Source organism: Scyliorhinus torazame, chromosome 19 (genome assembly GCF_047496885.1).
Source record: "Scyliorhinus torazame isolate Kashiwa2021f chromosome 19, sScyTor2.1, whole genome shotgun sequence".
In the NCBI taxonomy this organism is placed as follows: Eukaryota; Metazoa; Chordata; class Chondrichthyes; order Carcharhiniformes; family Scyliorhinidae; genus Scyliorhinus; species Scyliorhinus torazame.
The window spans coordinates 99,838,880-99,856,152 of NC_092725.1; the positions used below are offsets into that span (position 1 = coordinate 99,838,880).

Sequence of the window (17,273 nt, forward strand, 5' to 3'; positions counted from 1 at the left end):
GATGCACATCACCACAGGTAAGAGGCTTCACATGTAGTTTAGAGGATGGGCCAGTGGCAATTTCTTCACGTATTAATCACTCAGCTGGGGCAGAGAGTAGGACACCACTGGTGTCAGCTCACCAGAAGGTAAGATTGCATAATGGCTTTGCTGCAGAGAATTCAGGTGTTGACTTTGAGAACTACTGGACAGGGCTGATGGGGAAAAATATTAGGAAACAATTAACAATCTGCCAGGGACTTGGTGGAGATGATGGACAACATGGAGGAGTCTAGCTTCAACTTTGCACAGAACATGCAGACTCTTCTGTGCAACATGGAGTGGATTCTATCAACATCACGGCCGTGCATTCCATAAGAGTTCCTCCAAAACAGATCACACAGCTCTTCAGAGAAACTCCATGGAGGCCCAGTCCCAGGAGAGTAACTCTAGATGCCATGCCCCTTCTCAGGATGACTGTATGCCCACTGCCCCATCAACCACTCCCCCAGTGCCCTGAGAGTGGTCAAAATGTTGGTGCACTGGTGATGGGAGATGATGGATGGGTGAAGTACCTCTTGGATACGCAGCTTTCTTTGACCAGTTGTGCGTATAGCCTCAATGTCTACCTCTTCCCTTTTGTTTCTACTGCCTCTCTTCCTCTAGCTCCAAAGTGAACTTCACCAGACCACCCACCGTTTGTGAAGAGTACAATGCAGGAGACTGGGCCTGTACTCATGAGAGTTTAGAAGAATGAGAGGTAATCTCACTGAAACTTTAAAAATGTCTTAAAAGACTTGACAGAGTAGATAAGGGTGTTCCCTTTAGTCGAGGTGGATCCAGAACCAGGGATCACAGCCTCATCATAAGGGACAGGCCATTTAAGGCTGAAATGTGGAGGACTCTGTTCACTCCGAGGGCGGTGAATCTTTGGAATTCGCCATCCCACAGAGTCCTGGAGGCTCAGTCATTGAATATGTTCAAGACGGAGATCACTAGATTATAAAATATATCACCACAGCACTGACACCAGATGAACTATAGCGACTCAAGAAGGGGCTCTGCACCACCTTCTCACAGGCAATTAGGGATGGGCAATATGTGTCAGCTTAGCCAGTGATGCTCACTCCCATGAAAGAATAATAAAAAAATATAGGGATAGTGCAGGAAAATGGCGCTTCGGGAATAGATCAGCCATGATCTAGTTGAATGGTGGAGCAGGCTTGAGGAGCCAAATAGGCTACTCTTGCTCCTATTTCCTATGTTCCTACACTCCAGAATGAACAAACGCACCAAAGAATTACCCAGAAGTTAACCAGTTATCTGAAAATCAGAAAGCATCAACTAAAGTGGAGGTTAACTCATTCTGATTGGCAGTGCCATGTTGTGCTCAATGACATGTCCAGCAAAAGGCTGAGCTCATCGGAAACAAGAAATGTGATGTGTCAGAAGTGCAGATCTCCAATTTAAGAAGTTAATCCCCAGGAAACAACCCTGAAACCAGTTAAACACCCCGAACAAATGTGGATTGTCTGTCCACGATACTGGGTGACCCAGGAGTCCTGTGCAGCAACATCTTTACACCAAGACCATTATATTTTTTTGGAAATGTTTTGCCTATAGCCCCGGAGCACCAGCTTCTAGATTTTAAGCCAGACTGTCTTCATCTGGAATCTGACGTTGCTGAGAGATATTCCTAAAGAATTAAGATTTGTACCATTACCATGTATCTCACACAGGAATCCTGTACACTGTTACAATTCAGTGCATTTGAGTGCATTGGAACACTGTGGGTAAAATTTAATGTGGCCGGTGGGAAGGGCCATAGCATGGGACATGGGGTGGGCGGCGAGTCAGAATCCCGATGACAGAAAATTACGGAGGAATTAAATGGCCAGTGGGAAGGCAGTGAAGAGGTTAACCCTCATGAAGGCAGAAGGAAGTCAGTTAAGGTTGTTAAGCAGGCAGGCTGGTTATTTGCATAAAATAAGCAAAATACTGCAGATGTTGGAATCTGATACAAAAATATAGGATGCTGGTAAAACTCAGCATCTGTAGGAAGAGGAAACAGAGTTAAAGTTTCGAGTCCGTATGACTCTTCCTCAGAACTAACGGGAGTGGGAATATGTTGGATAGTATACTGTAGCTGGGAAAGATGACAACAAGATGTCGCAAACTTAAGAACAGGAGACAGATGGCCCAGTGTGGCAGGGTTGCCGGTGGAGGAAGGAATTGCATCGAGACGTTGTATGGGATTTAAAAAGCAGGGTTAAGATGGAGGAGAAAGGTCACAGTCTCAATTTGTTGAACTCAATGTTGAGTCCTGTAATGTGCCTAATCGAAAGCTGAGATGCTGCTCCCCGGGCTTGTGTTATTTGCATGTTGCTGAACAGAATCAACTGCACCTTTGGGAAATGTGCCAATGATGTGCAGGGATCACAAACCATCAGATCAGTGAAAGCTATGGAAGAAAATTTCAGCTAATCCATGAACTGATGTAATCTTGGATAAAAGTATGCTGGAATCTGAAACCAAAAGAGAAAATGCTGGAAAATCTCAGCAGGTCTGGCAGCATCTGGAAGGAGAGAAGAGAGCTAACGTTTCAAATCCAGAGGATCCTTTGTCAAAGCTAAAAGGCATAGAAAATGGAAGATATTTATACTGTAGGGTGAGGGAATGAAAGATGCGTCATAGCCACAGAAACCAAGGGAAGAGAGTGCTAACGGCAGTCCCCAGAGAGAACAAAAGGCGTGAAAGGACAAACAGCAGCGAAACGAAAATCAGAGGGTAAGGTGTGACAGATGTAGATGTGGGGGGGAGAGAGGACATGGGTGGGGGGAGGGGGGATATGGGTGGGAGAGAGGTAAAATGAGAAAAAGGGAGGGAAGGGGAAGCAAAGGGGAGAAAAGGTAAGGAAAGGGGGGATAAGATAGGGGGAAGAATGGGGGGGGAAATACATATATAAAGAAAGAAATAAAAGAGGCAATCTTTTCACCCTTTCTCATATATTATTTACGTAACTTGCATGGATGGAGAATTTTAATATTAAAACAAACCTTTTTAGAGCAAACTCCATCATTTCCTTTTCTTTGTTGGCCTCTTGAATCTGAGTGGAAACTTTTGTCAGGATCTCTTCAAAATTAGTCAGTAAATGCGGCTCATCTTTTCTTAGTTGTGTCCAAAGATTTTGGATTTCCCTTTGGCTGAAAAGTAAACAATGTCATATTCTTTCAAGGGATGTGAACCTCACTGGCCAGCATTTGTTGTCAATCCCTAATTGCCCTTGAACTGAATGGCTTGCTTGGCCATTTAAGCGGGCAGTTAAGAGTCAACCACACCTGGAGTCATATGTAGACCAGACCAGACCAGTTAAGGACAGCAGATTTCCTTCTGTGAAGGACATGAATGAACGAGATGGGATTCATGATAATCTATGATAGTTAGCATTACTGGGGCTAGCATTAAAATGCCAGATTTATTAATTGAATGTAAATTCTATTAGCTGATGGGATTTGAACCCATGTCCCCAAAGCAACAGCCCGGGCCTCTGGATTATTAGTCCAGTGACATTACCACTACGGCACCATCTCCCCCACATTAGCTGACCTCCTGGAACCGTGCATAAAACAGTCAGGATTAAGTAGTAAGAAGTCTTACAACACCAGGTTAAAGTCCAATAGGTTTGTTTCGAATCACTAGCTTTCGGAGTGCAGCTCCTTCCTCAGGTGAATGAAGAGGTGGGTTCCACAAACGCATATATAAACAAATTCAATGATGCAAGATGATACTTTGAATGCGAGTCTTTGCAGGTAATTAAGGTAATTAGAGGTTCAGACGGTGCAACTGGAGAGAGGGATAATCACAGGTTAAAGAGGTGCACAATTCACTGTGCCCACCCCAGTCCAATGTCAGCATCACCACATCAAGAATAAGTAGGGTTAGTGGGTAGCAGAAAATTGGTTTAAGGCACTTCAGAATTAACTCAAATCCCCATCTTAAAAGTATTACTGTTTTGTTTTTATTTTATACAGTGCACTTTGATTTTTATCTAGACAGCAAAAGCGACAGCAACTGGTATATCACAGTCAAGGGAGTTCCATTGCAGTCCCTGGAATTAGTCATCCGACACCATTTGTAATGCTCAGCCAGTCCAATGCGTCCCACTGTTATGGGCCAGGGTTTAGACAACCCCAAAGTGTATCATGGAGTTCACCTGACCCACAACTTTTAATAGATTGTGGTTATGGGCTTACCTTACAGGTGTAGTGAACAGAGAGTTAAAGTACTTTTAAATTAAAACAATGTTTATTTATGAAACCAGTTAACACTTTATAAACCCACAGTAAACATCTTAACAACTATCAACACTAATAAATCCCCCAAAGAGTATAGTACGCTATAAGTAACTCTTAATCTTTCTTTGCAACATCCATAAGACACAAAGAACCCTTTGTACAGAAAGACATCAGGTTTAACTTCACCACTGAGAAAAGTTACCATGTTGAAATCACCAAATGGACATTCATAAGCTTGCAGAGATTCATACACATCTTGCTGTGACTGCAGCATCTCTAAAACTAAAACAAAACTAAAAAAAACATAGACACACCCAAGCTTTCCCTCAAATCGAAACTAAAATGCAGAGCCAGAGCTCAGCTCCACCCACACTCTGACATTACTGCAGCCACTTGAGCAGACAAACATTTCTTAAAGTGACATTCCCATGACACCTCTCCCCAAGAAAAAATAAATAAACCATCAATTTCAAGATGGTTTCATTTTTCGCCTTTTCACTTTCCTTTAAGAAAATATAGACAGTAAATATACTTTTTTGTTTCAAAAAACAACACATGCAAATAGGTATAATAACATAGTCCATTTTAGTTCTTCTTCCTCCACTGAACCGGCTTCTCGTCATCACATTCGAGACAAAGCATCGGCTATCACGTTTTCCCGTCCTGCCACATGTATTATTTTTTAATGAAATGGCTGCAACAATAAACTCCATCGAAACAGTCTGGCATTGTTATTCCGGAATTGCTCCAAAAATGTCAACGGATTATGATCAGCATAGATAATTGTGTCAGACGGATTGCTGATCACATAAATTTGAAACTGTTGCAAAGACAGCACCAAGCTCAAACTCTCCTTCTCAATCGTGGAATACTTCTTCTGGTGAGAATTGAAGTTCTTCGAAAAATAACCAATAGGCCGCTCTAGCCCTTCGTCGTCGTCTTGTAGAAGCACCGTACCTACACCCACAGCACTCGCATCAACAGCCACTTTGAATGGTTTGGTGTAATTTGGGATGGCTAACTCAGGAGCAGTGGTTAACACAGCCTTCAGGCCGTCAAATGCCTGTTGACACTTCACTGTCCACTGGAATTTGTTACGCTTCTTCAGCAAGTCCGTCAGTGGAGCGACCACATTGCTAAAATTCGGTACAAATTTCCGGTAAAACCCACTCATACCCAGAATTCGCATTATTTCCCATCGTGTCGATGGTATCGGAAACTCCCCAATAACCTTTGTTTTCACATCCCATGTGACTATTCAACCCTGTACGATTGTATGGCCAAGGAAAGTGACTTGGGCTTTTCCAAATTCACTTTTGGCTAGGTTTATCACCAAACCCGCCTCCTGAAGTCGATTGAATAACTCCATCAGAAGCTTCAAATATTCAGTCCATGTCTGGCTCAAAATTACCAGATCATCGATGTATGCCGCACAATTGGGTAATCCTGAAATAACTTTGTTAGTTAACTGTTGAAATGTGGCTGGGGTGTTTTTCATGCCAAATGGCATAACTTTGAATTAGTATATACCATCAGGAGTCACAAAAGCTGAAATCTCCTTCGCCCTTTCGGATAAAGGTACCTGCCAGAAACCTTTAAGTAAATCCAGTTTGGAAATAAAAGCTGATTGTCCCACTTTCTCAATGCAATCCTCCAAATGTGGGATAGGATAAGAGTCCGTTCTTGTAACTGCATTAACCTTTCTATAAACCACACACACAACCGTTGGGTACTGTCCGGTTTTGGTACCATCACTATGGGTGAGCTCCATTGGCTGCAACCCACTTTAATTATGCCATTTTTAAGCATACTCTCAATCTCTTTGTTAACCTGTGCCAATTTTAAAGGATTAAGTCTACATGGGTGTTGTTTGATTGGAACAGCATTTCCCACATCTACATCATGTACAGCCATTTTTGTGCTTCCAAATTTATCTCCACAAACTTGCCCATGTGATATCAATAACTCTTTCAGGTCAGACCGTTTTTCCTCTGTGAGGTAACTCACCAATTTATCCCAATTTTTAAGAACATCCTCGTTTTCCAATTTACTTTGAAAGTTATTTGGATTTGGTTCGTCACTTTGAGTTAAAATCATGTTTTTCTTTCTTCTCTCTCTTTTTCGTTTACCTCTCTATCTCTTTCTCTCTCTCTTTCTTTGTCCTCTCTCTCTCTCTTTCGTATTCAAGCTGCTTTAATTCTTTCTCATGTTCCATTTGTTTAATTTGTAACTGAATTTTTGCCATTTCCAAAGAGTCAAACTGTATCTCAGGCAATTTTAAATGCTTAGCCACCGCCATAATTACCTCATCTTTTCGCATTTGTCAGGTAATGTTAACTGCAATGTTTCTACCAACTCTAAAAGCTTGTTTTTAGTTTCTGTCCATAAGGTACTGCGTGTGACCATCTCCACCCCAAAAAACTTCAGAGCCTCTGAAAGAGCCATTGCCCACAACACACTCCCCATTTAGTTACAGCACCAACATTGACAATAGGAGGAATAATTCAAACATGCCATGTTTAATTATAAGTTTCAATGGGGTAAAGGGATCTGGGGCTGCAGATAGATCGATAAAAGTGGCGATACATATTATTAAAGCCGTTGAAAAATTAAATCAAACTAAGCAATGGGCTAATTTCTAGAGGGACAGAATTAAATAGGGAAGTTATGTGAAGCTTGTATCAAACTTTGGTTAGATCACATCTTGGGAGCACTGTGAACAGTTCAGATTTTCATAATAAGAAGGATATAGAGGCACCAGAGAAGTGCAAAAGAAAATTTCAATGATGATACCAGATCAGAGAGGATATACTTTATACGGGAAGATTGAATAGGCTGGGATACTTTTCACACTGACCTGACAGAGCTCTTTAAGATAATGAAAGGATTTGATAGGGTAGACATGGGGGAAATGTTTGCACTTGCGGGGGAGCCCAAAATTAAGGGGAATACATATGATAGTTACTCATAAATCCAATTCAGAAGAAATCTTGCTACCCAGAGAGTGATGGGAATGTGGAACACACTGCCACAAGGAGTTATTGAAGTGAATAGCATAAATATATATCAAGGGAAACATGCGCATGACAGCGGGAATGAAATAGGTTAGGCTGATAGGGTGAGATGATGGGGGTGGGATTAAGCTAGTGTGGAGCATAAACTTCGGCATACATACGTACAAACATATGAATTAGGAGCAGGAGTAGGCCACTCGAGCTTGCTCCACCATTCAATAAGATCCAAGCTGGTCTGATGGTAATCTCAATCCCACATTCCCATCTACCCTGATAACCTTTCACTCCTTGTTATTCATGAATATGCCTTAAAAATATTCAAAGACTCTGCTTCCACCACCTTTTTGAGAAAGAAAGTTCCAGAGGCTCACACCCCTCAGAGAGAAAACATTTCTCCTCATCTCTGACTTAAATGGGCAACCCCTTATTCTGAAAGTAACCCCTAGTTCTAGATTTTCCCCCAACAGAAAACATCGGGCGCCATTTTTCCCCGCGACGCCGGTCCTACGCCCTCCCGCGATTCACCCAAGCGGCGAGATCGGCCCCATCGAGTTCAGCGCGGCGCTGGCCGGAGAATCGCCCGAGGCACCCAAAATGGCGATTCTCCGCTATCCCCGCTATTCTCCGGCCCGGATGGGCCGAAGTCACGACGGCGTGACCCCAGTTCACGCCGACGCCGTTCACACCTGGTTAATAAAGTCGTCAGCCAGTCGTGCTGGGTGACGCTGAGCAGTGAGGAGGTGAGCAGACTGTTCCGGAGCTCCTGCAGACCGGGTCGGCTTCTCCGAGAACGCTGCGGCCAATGGGGGGGGGGGGGGGGGGGAGAGTGTGGATGTGGGGGGGGGGGGGTAAGGGAGGGAGTGGAGGTGGGAGGGGGGTGAGGGAGAGTGTGGAGGTGGGAAGGGGGTGAGGGAGAGTGTGGCGGTGGGAGGGGGGTGAGGGAGGGAGTGGAGGTGGGAGAGGGGGTGAGGGAGGGAGTGGAGGTGGGAGGGAGGGAGGGAGAGTGTGGAGATTGGAGGGGGGTGAAGGAGGGAGTGGAGGTGGGTGGGGGTTGAGGGACGGAGTGGAGGTGGGTGGGGGGAGGGAGTGTGTGGAGGTGGGAGGGGGGGTGAGGGAGTGGCGGTGGGAGGGGGCTGAGGGAGAGTGTGGAGGTGGGAGGGGGAGGGGGGTGTGGAGGTGGGAGGAGGGGTGAGGGAGGGAGTGGAGGTGGGAGGGGGGGTGAGGGAGAGTGTGGAGGTGGGAGGGGGAGGGAGAGTGTGGAGGTGGGAGGGGTGTGAGGGAGGGAGTGGAGGTGGGAGGGGGGTGAGGGAGAGTGTGGAGGTGGGAAGGGGGTGAGGGAGAGTGTGGAGGTGGGAGGGGGGTGAGGGTGGGAGTGAAGGTGGGAGGGGGGTGAGGGAGAGTGTGGAGGTGGGAGGGGGAGAGTGTGGAGGTGGGAGGGGGTGAGGGAGTGAGTGGAAGTGGCTGGGGGGTGAGGGAGGGAGTGGAGGTGGGAGAGGGGGTGAGGGAGGGAGTGGAGGTGGGAGGGAGGGAGGGAGAGTGTGGAGATTGGAGGGGGGTGAAGGAGGGAGTGGAGGTGGGAGGGGGGAGGGAGTGTGTGGAGGTGGAAGGGGGGTGAGGGAGGGAGTGGAGGTGGGAGGGGGCTGAAGGAGAGTGTGGAGGTGGGAGATGGGTGATGGAGGGAGTGGTGGGAGGGGTGTGAGGGAGGGAGTGGAGGTGGGTGGGGGGAGGGAGTGTGTGGAGGTGGGAGGGGGTGAGGGAGTGGTGGTGGGAGGGGGCTGAGGGAGCACCCACTACCACCCCCCGCACCGCGTTCACGGCACCAATTCCACATCACCTTACCACTGCGGCACTACAGGATTGCACAACAGCGATGATTGTGTAAGCGGTTGTGATCAGTGCCATGTTGAATGATGACAGCCCGCTCTGCGATGAGCTGTGAGCTCAGATTCGCCAGCCAAGGTCTGACTCATGGCTATAGCTGAACCATGCACTCCCTTCACAGCCTTCGTAACGGACATTTCATCACGTGCCCGTGTGGGGTAGCTGGCGTCGGAGTGCCGAGGACTACGGTGTCCGATTTTGGGAGGCAGGAGGCAAAGGGACAGCACATCCGGCACCAACGTTGAACTTCTCGTTAACCACAGCGCCACTCGGTCACCCTCACCAGCCCCCTGGCACCGGACATAGCACAGAGTCTTACAGGTGCAACAGTGGGTTTAATTGTGACATTCACATACAGATGCCCTACCCCCTACAACTAAACTGCGCCCTGCACCCGTGCCAACTTATTATGTGCCTAACTTCTTTGCCTTACGGGCCCTACCACTACGTCTAGGAGTCTCCCCAGATGGTACAGCAGGAGTGGAGGCGGATTGCTGAGAATCACGCCCTGCGACATGGCTCCCCATCGGCATGTGTTTCCTATGGCGGCCCGGCTTCGATGGGCCAGGCTGCTCGGCGGGCATGCTGGATGGCGTGGTGCCACCCTGTCCTGCCCGCTGCCCACCAGATGCGCCAGGGACGGAACGGGGGGAGGCCGAGTGTACCGGGACGTCCCTTGCTGGAGGTACCGGGATGGGCCCCAGAACCGCCTCCTCCCTCGGGGAGCCCGGCGACCCCTGGGCCTCACTGTGGGACGGAGGTGCGATCGGAGACATGCCCCATCGCACTACCGACACCTGGCGCTGCCAGTCCTGGAGGCCTGCAGCGGGATCGACCCCGGTCCGGATGTTCGCAGAGACAGAGCCCAGGGAGTGCGACATTCCTGCCAGGGACTGTGCTATCTCAACCTGTGAGAGCGCGACGCCATCCATCACGTGCGCCAGGTGGTCTATGCTCTCCGCGACTGACTGCTGGGTGCCATCGCCTGCTGGGACCGGGCCATGGCATGGTGAGACTCAGCCAGGGCCCGGAGAGCGGCGGCAATGTCGTGTTGGGTCTGTGAGATGGCTACCTGTGAGAGGGCAGCCCTCTCCTGGGCCATGGATGACGCGTGCACGTGAAGCACAACGCCTTGCAGAACCTGACCAATGGCCAAAACCGTTTCACCCATTGCCTGCACCGCGGACGCCACCCGTGCGGTGTCAGCCTGGGTGGCTGCGATGAGCGGCACCACTCCCTGCTCCTGGTGCGCACCCCACACAGGGTCGTCTCGGCCAAGACACAGCCGACCATCTCCAACCTCAAGCGCACCCAGGGACGCACGCCAGAGGGTGGCAGTCGGTCGGACAGGAGGGCCATCCTCTCAGTATGGGACGCTGGGCGGGAATGCACATACGACGGACAGAGACAGTACTGAGGGGCACAGGACGGATAGTGGGCACAGGGTCGTCTCGGCTGTGTCTTGGCCGAGACGACGCTGGACGTTCGGCGGCTGGCCCTGGGGAACACAATGATACGGGGTTCGTTAGACACGCTGGGCCAGGTGTACGGTGGTGGTGGGGGCAGTGTGTGAGGGGGGAGGGGAGCGAGGGTGCAGTGGCCAGAGTGTGAGGGGGGGGGGGATCGGGGGTGCAGTGGCCAGAGTGTGAGGGGGGAGGGGATCGGGGGTGCAGTGGCATGCGTGTGAAGGGGGAGGGGATCGAGGGTCCAGTGGCCAGAGTGTGAGGGGGGAGGGGATCGGGGGTGCAGTGGCCAGTGTTGTGAGGGGGGAGGGGATCGGGGGTGCAGTGGCCAGAGTGTGAGGGGGGAGGGGATCGAGGGTGCAGTGGCCAGAGTGTGAGGGGGGAGGGGATTGAGGGTGCAGTGGCCAGAGTGTGAGGGGGGAGGGGATCGGGTGTGCAGTGGCCAGAGTGTGAGGGGGGAGGGGATTGAGGGTGCAGTGGCCAGAGTGTGAGGGGGGCCATGACGGGTTGGAGGGGGGGGGTGGGGGGGTGGGGACGGTGAGGACATGCAGGGTTGTCTCACGTGCTTCTGCGCCTCCGACCTTGCATGTCGCGACCTCCCGGGTGGCGGATCCCCAGCGAGGTCCAGGGCCCTCTGCTCGTGAACGTTTAGGGGGTGCAGCACAGGAGAACTCCCTCCGGTTCACGCCTCACCATGCTGGATGGCTGGCGATGGCCACGCCTTGGGCAGAGGGTGGTCCTTCGGTTTTCAACCTCATCGAGGAGGGTGTCCAGGTCCGTGTCCTGGAACCCCGGTGCGGCTCGTCGGGGTTCAGCCATCTCTCCTCCTTCTCCTCCTCCTGGGTCCTTCCGTGCGCAGATCGCGCCATTTATGGTGCCGCGCCGCGTCATTCGGGCATCGCGCGCTTACGACGCTGCTTTCGCGCCACGCCCCCCGAGTTCCTCGCGGCCCCGCTCCTAGCCCATTTTCAGGCCCTGAACCGATCGCGATCGGGGCCGTTTCACGCCGTCGTGAAACTTGACGGCGTACACGACGGCGTGGGCACTTAGTCGCGGGAGCGGAGAATCGCGCCCATCATCTCCACATCCACCTTATCAATACCCCTCAGGATCTTGTATGTTCCAATCAAGTCTCCTCTTACTCTTCTAAACTCCATCACATACAAGCCTAGCCTGTCCAACCTTTCCTCATAAGATGTCACCTCAAGGCCCTGGGGAGGTATCATCAATGGTGTCTGAGACGGATTCTCCGCATCAGCTGGGAGGACAGGCATACTAACATCAGTGTCCTTGAAGGAGCCAACAGCACCAAGGCCCTGATAATCTGAAACCAACTCCACTGTGCCGGCCATGTGTTAGGATGTCAGAAACCTCACTGCCAAAGCAAATCTTCCAGTGGAGTTGGTTTCGGATGATCATGGCCTCGATGCTGGTGCTCTTGGCACCTTCAAGGACACTGATGTTAGCACACCTGCCCTTCCAGCTGATGCAGAGAATGCCTTGAGGTGCCATCTATATGTACTCCAAGTTTCTGAGCCAAATAGAACTGTTGGGAGAACAACTGTCTTGTATACGACGATCTTGGTGTCAGCACGGACATCACGGTCAGCAAAGACTCTTGTCCTTCGGTGACCAAAGGAGGCACTTGCGGATTGGATGCGATGTTGGATCTCCACATTAATGTCAGCCTTAGAGGAGAGGTGACTCTCCAGGTATGGGGAATGTTCCATATTTGGTAGAGTTCTCCATTGATCCACATCTTGCCCTGGGGTGGGTTGGTAAAGACTTAGGTCTTATAGAACATAGAGCATAGAATCCCTATAGTGCAGAAGGAGGTCATTTGGCCAATCAAGTCTACGTTAACCCTCTGAATTAGCACCCGACCATGGTCCACTCCCCCACCCTATCCCTGTAACTCCATAATCCCACTAAACATTTTGGATACTATGGCCAATTTAGCATGACCCAATCCACCTAACCTGTACATCTTTGGACTTTCGGGAGGAAACCGGAGCGCCCGGAGGAAACCCACGCAGACACGGGGAGAACGTGCAGGCTCCGCACAGACAGTGACTAAGCCGGGAATTGAACCCGGGTCCCTGGCGCTGTGAAGCAACAGTGCTAACCTACTGTGCTACTGTGCCGCCCTCTTGAGGTTGAGGCTGAGACCAATTCTTTGGTATGCTTCCACAAAGGCATAAAGCATGGCTCGGAGATTGTCTTCTGAGAGAGAGGCGATGGCAATGTCATCTGCATTCTGAAGTTCCACAAGTGATGTCAGTGTCCTTTTCTTCTTGGATTTCAACCGGTTGAGGTTGAAAACCTTTCCATCCATCATGTAGACTATGGCAGCTCCAGTGGAAAGCTTGGTGAAGGATGGTGGTGATAAAGATGAAGAAAAGGGTGGGATCGATGACACATCCCTGCTTGTCTTCAATCTTGACTAGTCTAGTAGTCTAGTAAACGTTCTCTTAACTGCTTCCAATGCATTTACATCCTAAGTTCAATACAATGCACAATATTCCAGATGTGGCCTCACCAATGCCATATGTGGACCAGTTGGTTTGAATGGCCTGTGTCTCTGCTGTAGATGCAATGTGACAGTGTAACAGGAACAATCTGACTGAGCAAGGACCTAAATAGCTGTCCTATTGGCGATGCTATGTGCCTGCATGCATTATAGTTTAAGGTACTAAGCAGGGCAAGGGTTAACATAGGACTTTCCAGTGGCACCACCTCAGTGTGATGTATGTAGTCACATGGTCAGAGAACAGTCTGGAACAGAACTTTGTAAGAAGCCAGCCTGCATGGTGGTAGCAACACCTTGCAAGGCCATATTTGGAACTGTAAAAAGTTAAAGCCTACCAATAAAAGTGTTTATATTTAAACACCTATGTCTCAATATCTCAACAATGAGACACCACCACTGCAACATAAAGAATCCATATAATGTAAATAATATGGCAAAATCTCCATTTGAGTTTAGATGCCTAAATGTGCAAAACTAGGATATCACTTAAAACTAACAATCATGCTCCAAAATTCTCACTTTAGTTCCGTTTATGAGTCACTTCATTTTGCAAAGACAATGGGAATTGTTTTAGTGGGAAGTATCAGACCCAACATGAAGGAAAAGGCTGCCAGAAGTTTTTATAATCTGAGAGGTATATTTTCTTTTGATAATCTATTATTTCAAGATATGAGGGCTATATGCCAGAAGGACAATGTGCTCCCATGTTCACTGTTTATGAATAAAATTAAAAAATAAATGATTTGCGCAACAACAGATAGAAGTCCCAATACCCTCGGGGGGACCTGCTGGAATTCTTAATGCCTGAAAAGGTCAAATTTGAACTGAGGGGCGGGATGGAGGGGTTCTACAATTCATGGGCGTTATTCATTAAGCACTTTCGAGAATTGGATCACATCGAACATTAGGGGGGTTGGGGGCTGGGATGGTTGGGGGAGGGGGACTGTATGTGTTAATGGTGACTGTGGGTGATTCCTGATTCCTTTTTGTCATTTGTTTATGTTAACAATGTCTGGGGTTTGGTGGGAGGATGGGATCGTTGTTATTGATATGGGGATTGACATTACATTCATTACTGATTATTGTTGGGTGTAAATTTGGGAGAAAATGAGAAAAAGGAGTATAAAAAATATTTTTAAAAAGAAATCCCAATATCCTATACACAGAGCAAAGGAAAAGAGCCACAATGTGCTTGCCGACTGGTAGATTTAATTTTGATCATTTGAAGGAGCACCTTGAGCCGTCAGCTGTTCTCTTGATGTGATCAGGCTACTGCATAAAAAAGATGTAGAATTTTGACTGGGACCTGATTGGTGATTGTCTTATGCCAGGACCTGAGGACCAATCCTTCACAATCGGGAGAGTTTGCCCAGGGGTCTCAGTGTGGAGTCTCAGTGCGGATTCCGCCCATCAAGAGGGACAATGGACATGATCTTCAGTGCACGACAAATCCAGGAAAAGTGCAGGGAGCAGCATTAAAATCTGTACATGGTCTTCTTCAATCTCATAAAGGTCTTCGACTCTGTCAACCTGAGGGACTGGGGAACATCCTATTCCAATTCGGCTGCCCACAGAAAATCGTCACCATTCTCCGCCTGTTCCACGATGACATGCAAGCCGTGATCCTCGCCAATGGAATCAGCACAGACCCAGTACGTGTGCAAACTGGAGTTAAACAGGCTGCATCATTCCACCAACGCCCTTCTACATCTTCCTCGCAGCAACACTCCACCCCATCATCCTGAAGTTCCCCGTTGGAGTGGAGCTCACCTACCAGACAAGCAGGAAACTGTTCAACCTCTGATGCCTCCAGGCCAGAACCAAGACCACCCCAACCTCTATCATTGAGCTGCAGTATGCAAATGACAGCTGTGTGTGCACACATTCAGAGGCCGAGCTATAAACCATTGTTGATGCATTCACCGAGGCAAATGAGAGAATGGGCCTCAAACTAAACATTCAGAAAACAAAGGTTCTTTACCAGCCCACTCCTACCACACTAAACTGCCCCCGACCATCAAGATCCATGGTGGGCCCCTGGACAATGAGAATCATTTTCCATACCTCGGGACTCTCCTCGCAACACGACCAGATATTGACGATGAAATACAGCATCAACTGTAATGTGCCAGTGCAGTTTTCAGACGCCTGAGGAACAGAATATTCAATGACCGAAACCTCAAAATCACCACCAAGCTCATGGTTCACAATGCAGCTGTGGTCCACATGAGAAATATGAACAATGTACAGCAGACACCTCAAATCCTTGGAGAGGTATCCCCATCGCAGTCTCTGCAAAATCCTGCAAATCCACTAATAGGATGGGCTTACCAACAGGAGCGTCCTCTCCCAGGCCAATATCTGCAGTATCAAAGTACTGGTCACGCTCGACCAGCTGCAATGGGTGGGCCACATTGTCCACATGCCCGACACAAGACTCTCAAAACAAGTGCTCTACTCTGAGCGCCACAATGGCAAGCGATCACAAGGAGGGCAGAAGAAACGCTACAAGGGCACTCTGAAAACCTCCCTAAATGAGCCCCATCAACCCGTGGGAACCGCTTACCTTAGAATGCATAAACTGGAGAAGAAGCATCCGCAAAGCCAGTCACCTCGAGCGTCGCGGCGTGGAGCACGTGGAGGCCAAGCGTAAACAGCGGAAAGAGAGCACAGAATCCAGAGCGTCCCACCCACCTCATCAAACACCACCTGTGGCAGAGTCTGTGGATCCACGATTGGACTATTCAACAACCCCAGAACCCACCTCTCCAGAATGCAAGCAAGTCATCTTCAACCCTGAGAGACTGCCGAAGACACACTGGGATTGTGAGGGGAATAGTCAACCTGTCATTGTCTAGCGTGTTCATCAGCAAGACCCTAAAGATGGAGTTAACATTTCAGAGGATTGTTGGAGGCAGACAGAAGTCAGAAGCAAATCATTCAACTCAATCTCACTGCCTTTCTCTCTCTCCCCATAGCCTTGTATTAATCCAAAACTAATCCCAATGCCCATCTCTTTCCCCATAGTCCTGTATCAATCCCAAACTAATCCCACTGCCCCACTCTCTCCCCATAACCCTGTATCAATCCCAAACTAATCCCACTGCCCCACTCTCTCCCCATAACCCTGTATCAATCCCAAACTAATCCCACTGCCCCACTCTCTCCCCATAACCCTGTATCAATCCCAAACTAATCCCACTGCCCCACTCTCTCCCCATAACCCTGTATCAATCCCAAACTAATCCCACTGCCCCACTCTCTCCCCATAACCCTGTATCAATCCCAAACTAATCCCACTGCCCCACTCTCTCCCCATAGCCCTGTATCTATCCCAAACTAATCCCACTGCCCCACTCTCTCCCCATAGCCCTGTATCTATCCCAAACTAATCCCACTGCCCCACTCTCTCCCCATAACCCTGTATCAATCCCAAACTAATCCCACTGCCCCACTCTCTCCCCATAACCCTGTATCAATCCCAAACTAATCCCACTGCCCCACTCTCTCCCCATAACCCTGTATCAATCCCAAACTAATCCCACTGCCCCACTCTCTCCCCATAACCCTGTATCAATCCCAAACTAATCCCACTGCCCCACTCTCTCCCCATAACCCTGTATCAATCCCAAACTAATCCCACTGCCCCACTCTCTCCCCATAGCCCTGTATCTATCCCAAACTAATCCCACTGCCCCACTCTCTCCCCATAGCCCTGTATCTATCCCAAACTAATCCCACTGCCCCACTCTCTCCCCATAACCCTGTATCAATCCCAAACGAATCTCAACAGGCCAAAAAGTCTCCTTTGGTGTTGTTCCCATTATGTGATTCAGTTTCAATTTCATTTGTGTTCTTTAGCTGTCATTGTTTTAAAACAATTAATTTGTAAAACATGTTTTGCCTTTAACAAGTCCAAGCTGGCTGTCCTTGCTTCTCAATGTTCATTTATTTTATCCCAAATGACAGATTGTCTCCTTGTGTTAGCAACTGCTTTGTCCTCCGACAGAACAACTCATGTTTAAGAATAGAAAATTGGTGCTTCCAGCCTGCAGTGTCTCTTAAGTGACCTCTTTCTGCAGCCACGGGTACTGCCCAAACCCAGAAACAA

At 48.8% G+C, this 17,273-nt stretch overlaps 1 protein-coding gene across 3 annotated transcripts in view; it reads right to left on the reverse strand.

The window, feature by feature from the left end:
• The window catches only part of LOC140396357 (EF-hand calcium-binding domain-containing protein 4B-like), a 213,400-nt gene that overhangs the window by 121,736 nt on the left and 74,391 nt on the right, over positions 1-17,273 (reverse strand). For all 3 annotated transcript variants that reach the window (XM_072484912.1, XM_072484910.1, XM_072484911.1), the window contains exon 5: positions 3,036-3,182. In XM_072484912.1, coding sequence (XP_072341013.1) covers positions 3,036-3,182 — 147 coding nt within the window. The remainder of the gene's footprint in view (positions 1-3,035; positions 3,183-17,273) is intronic.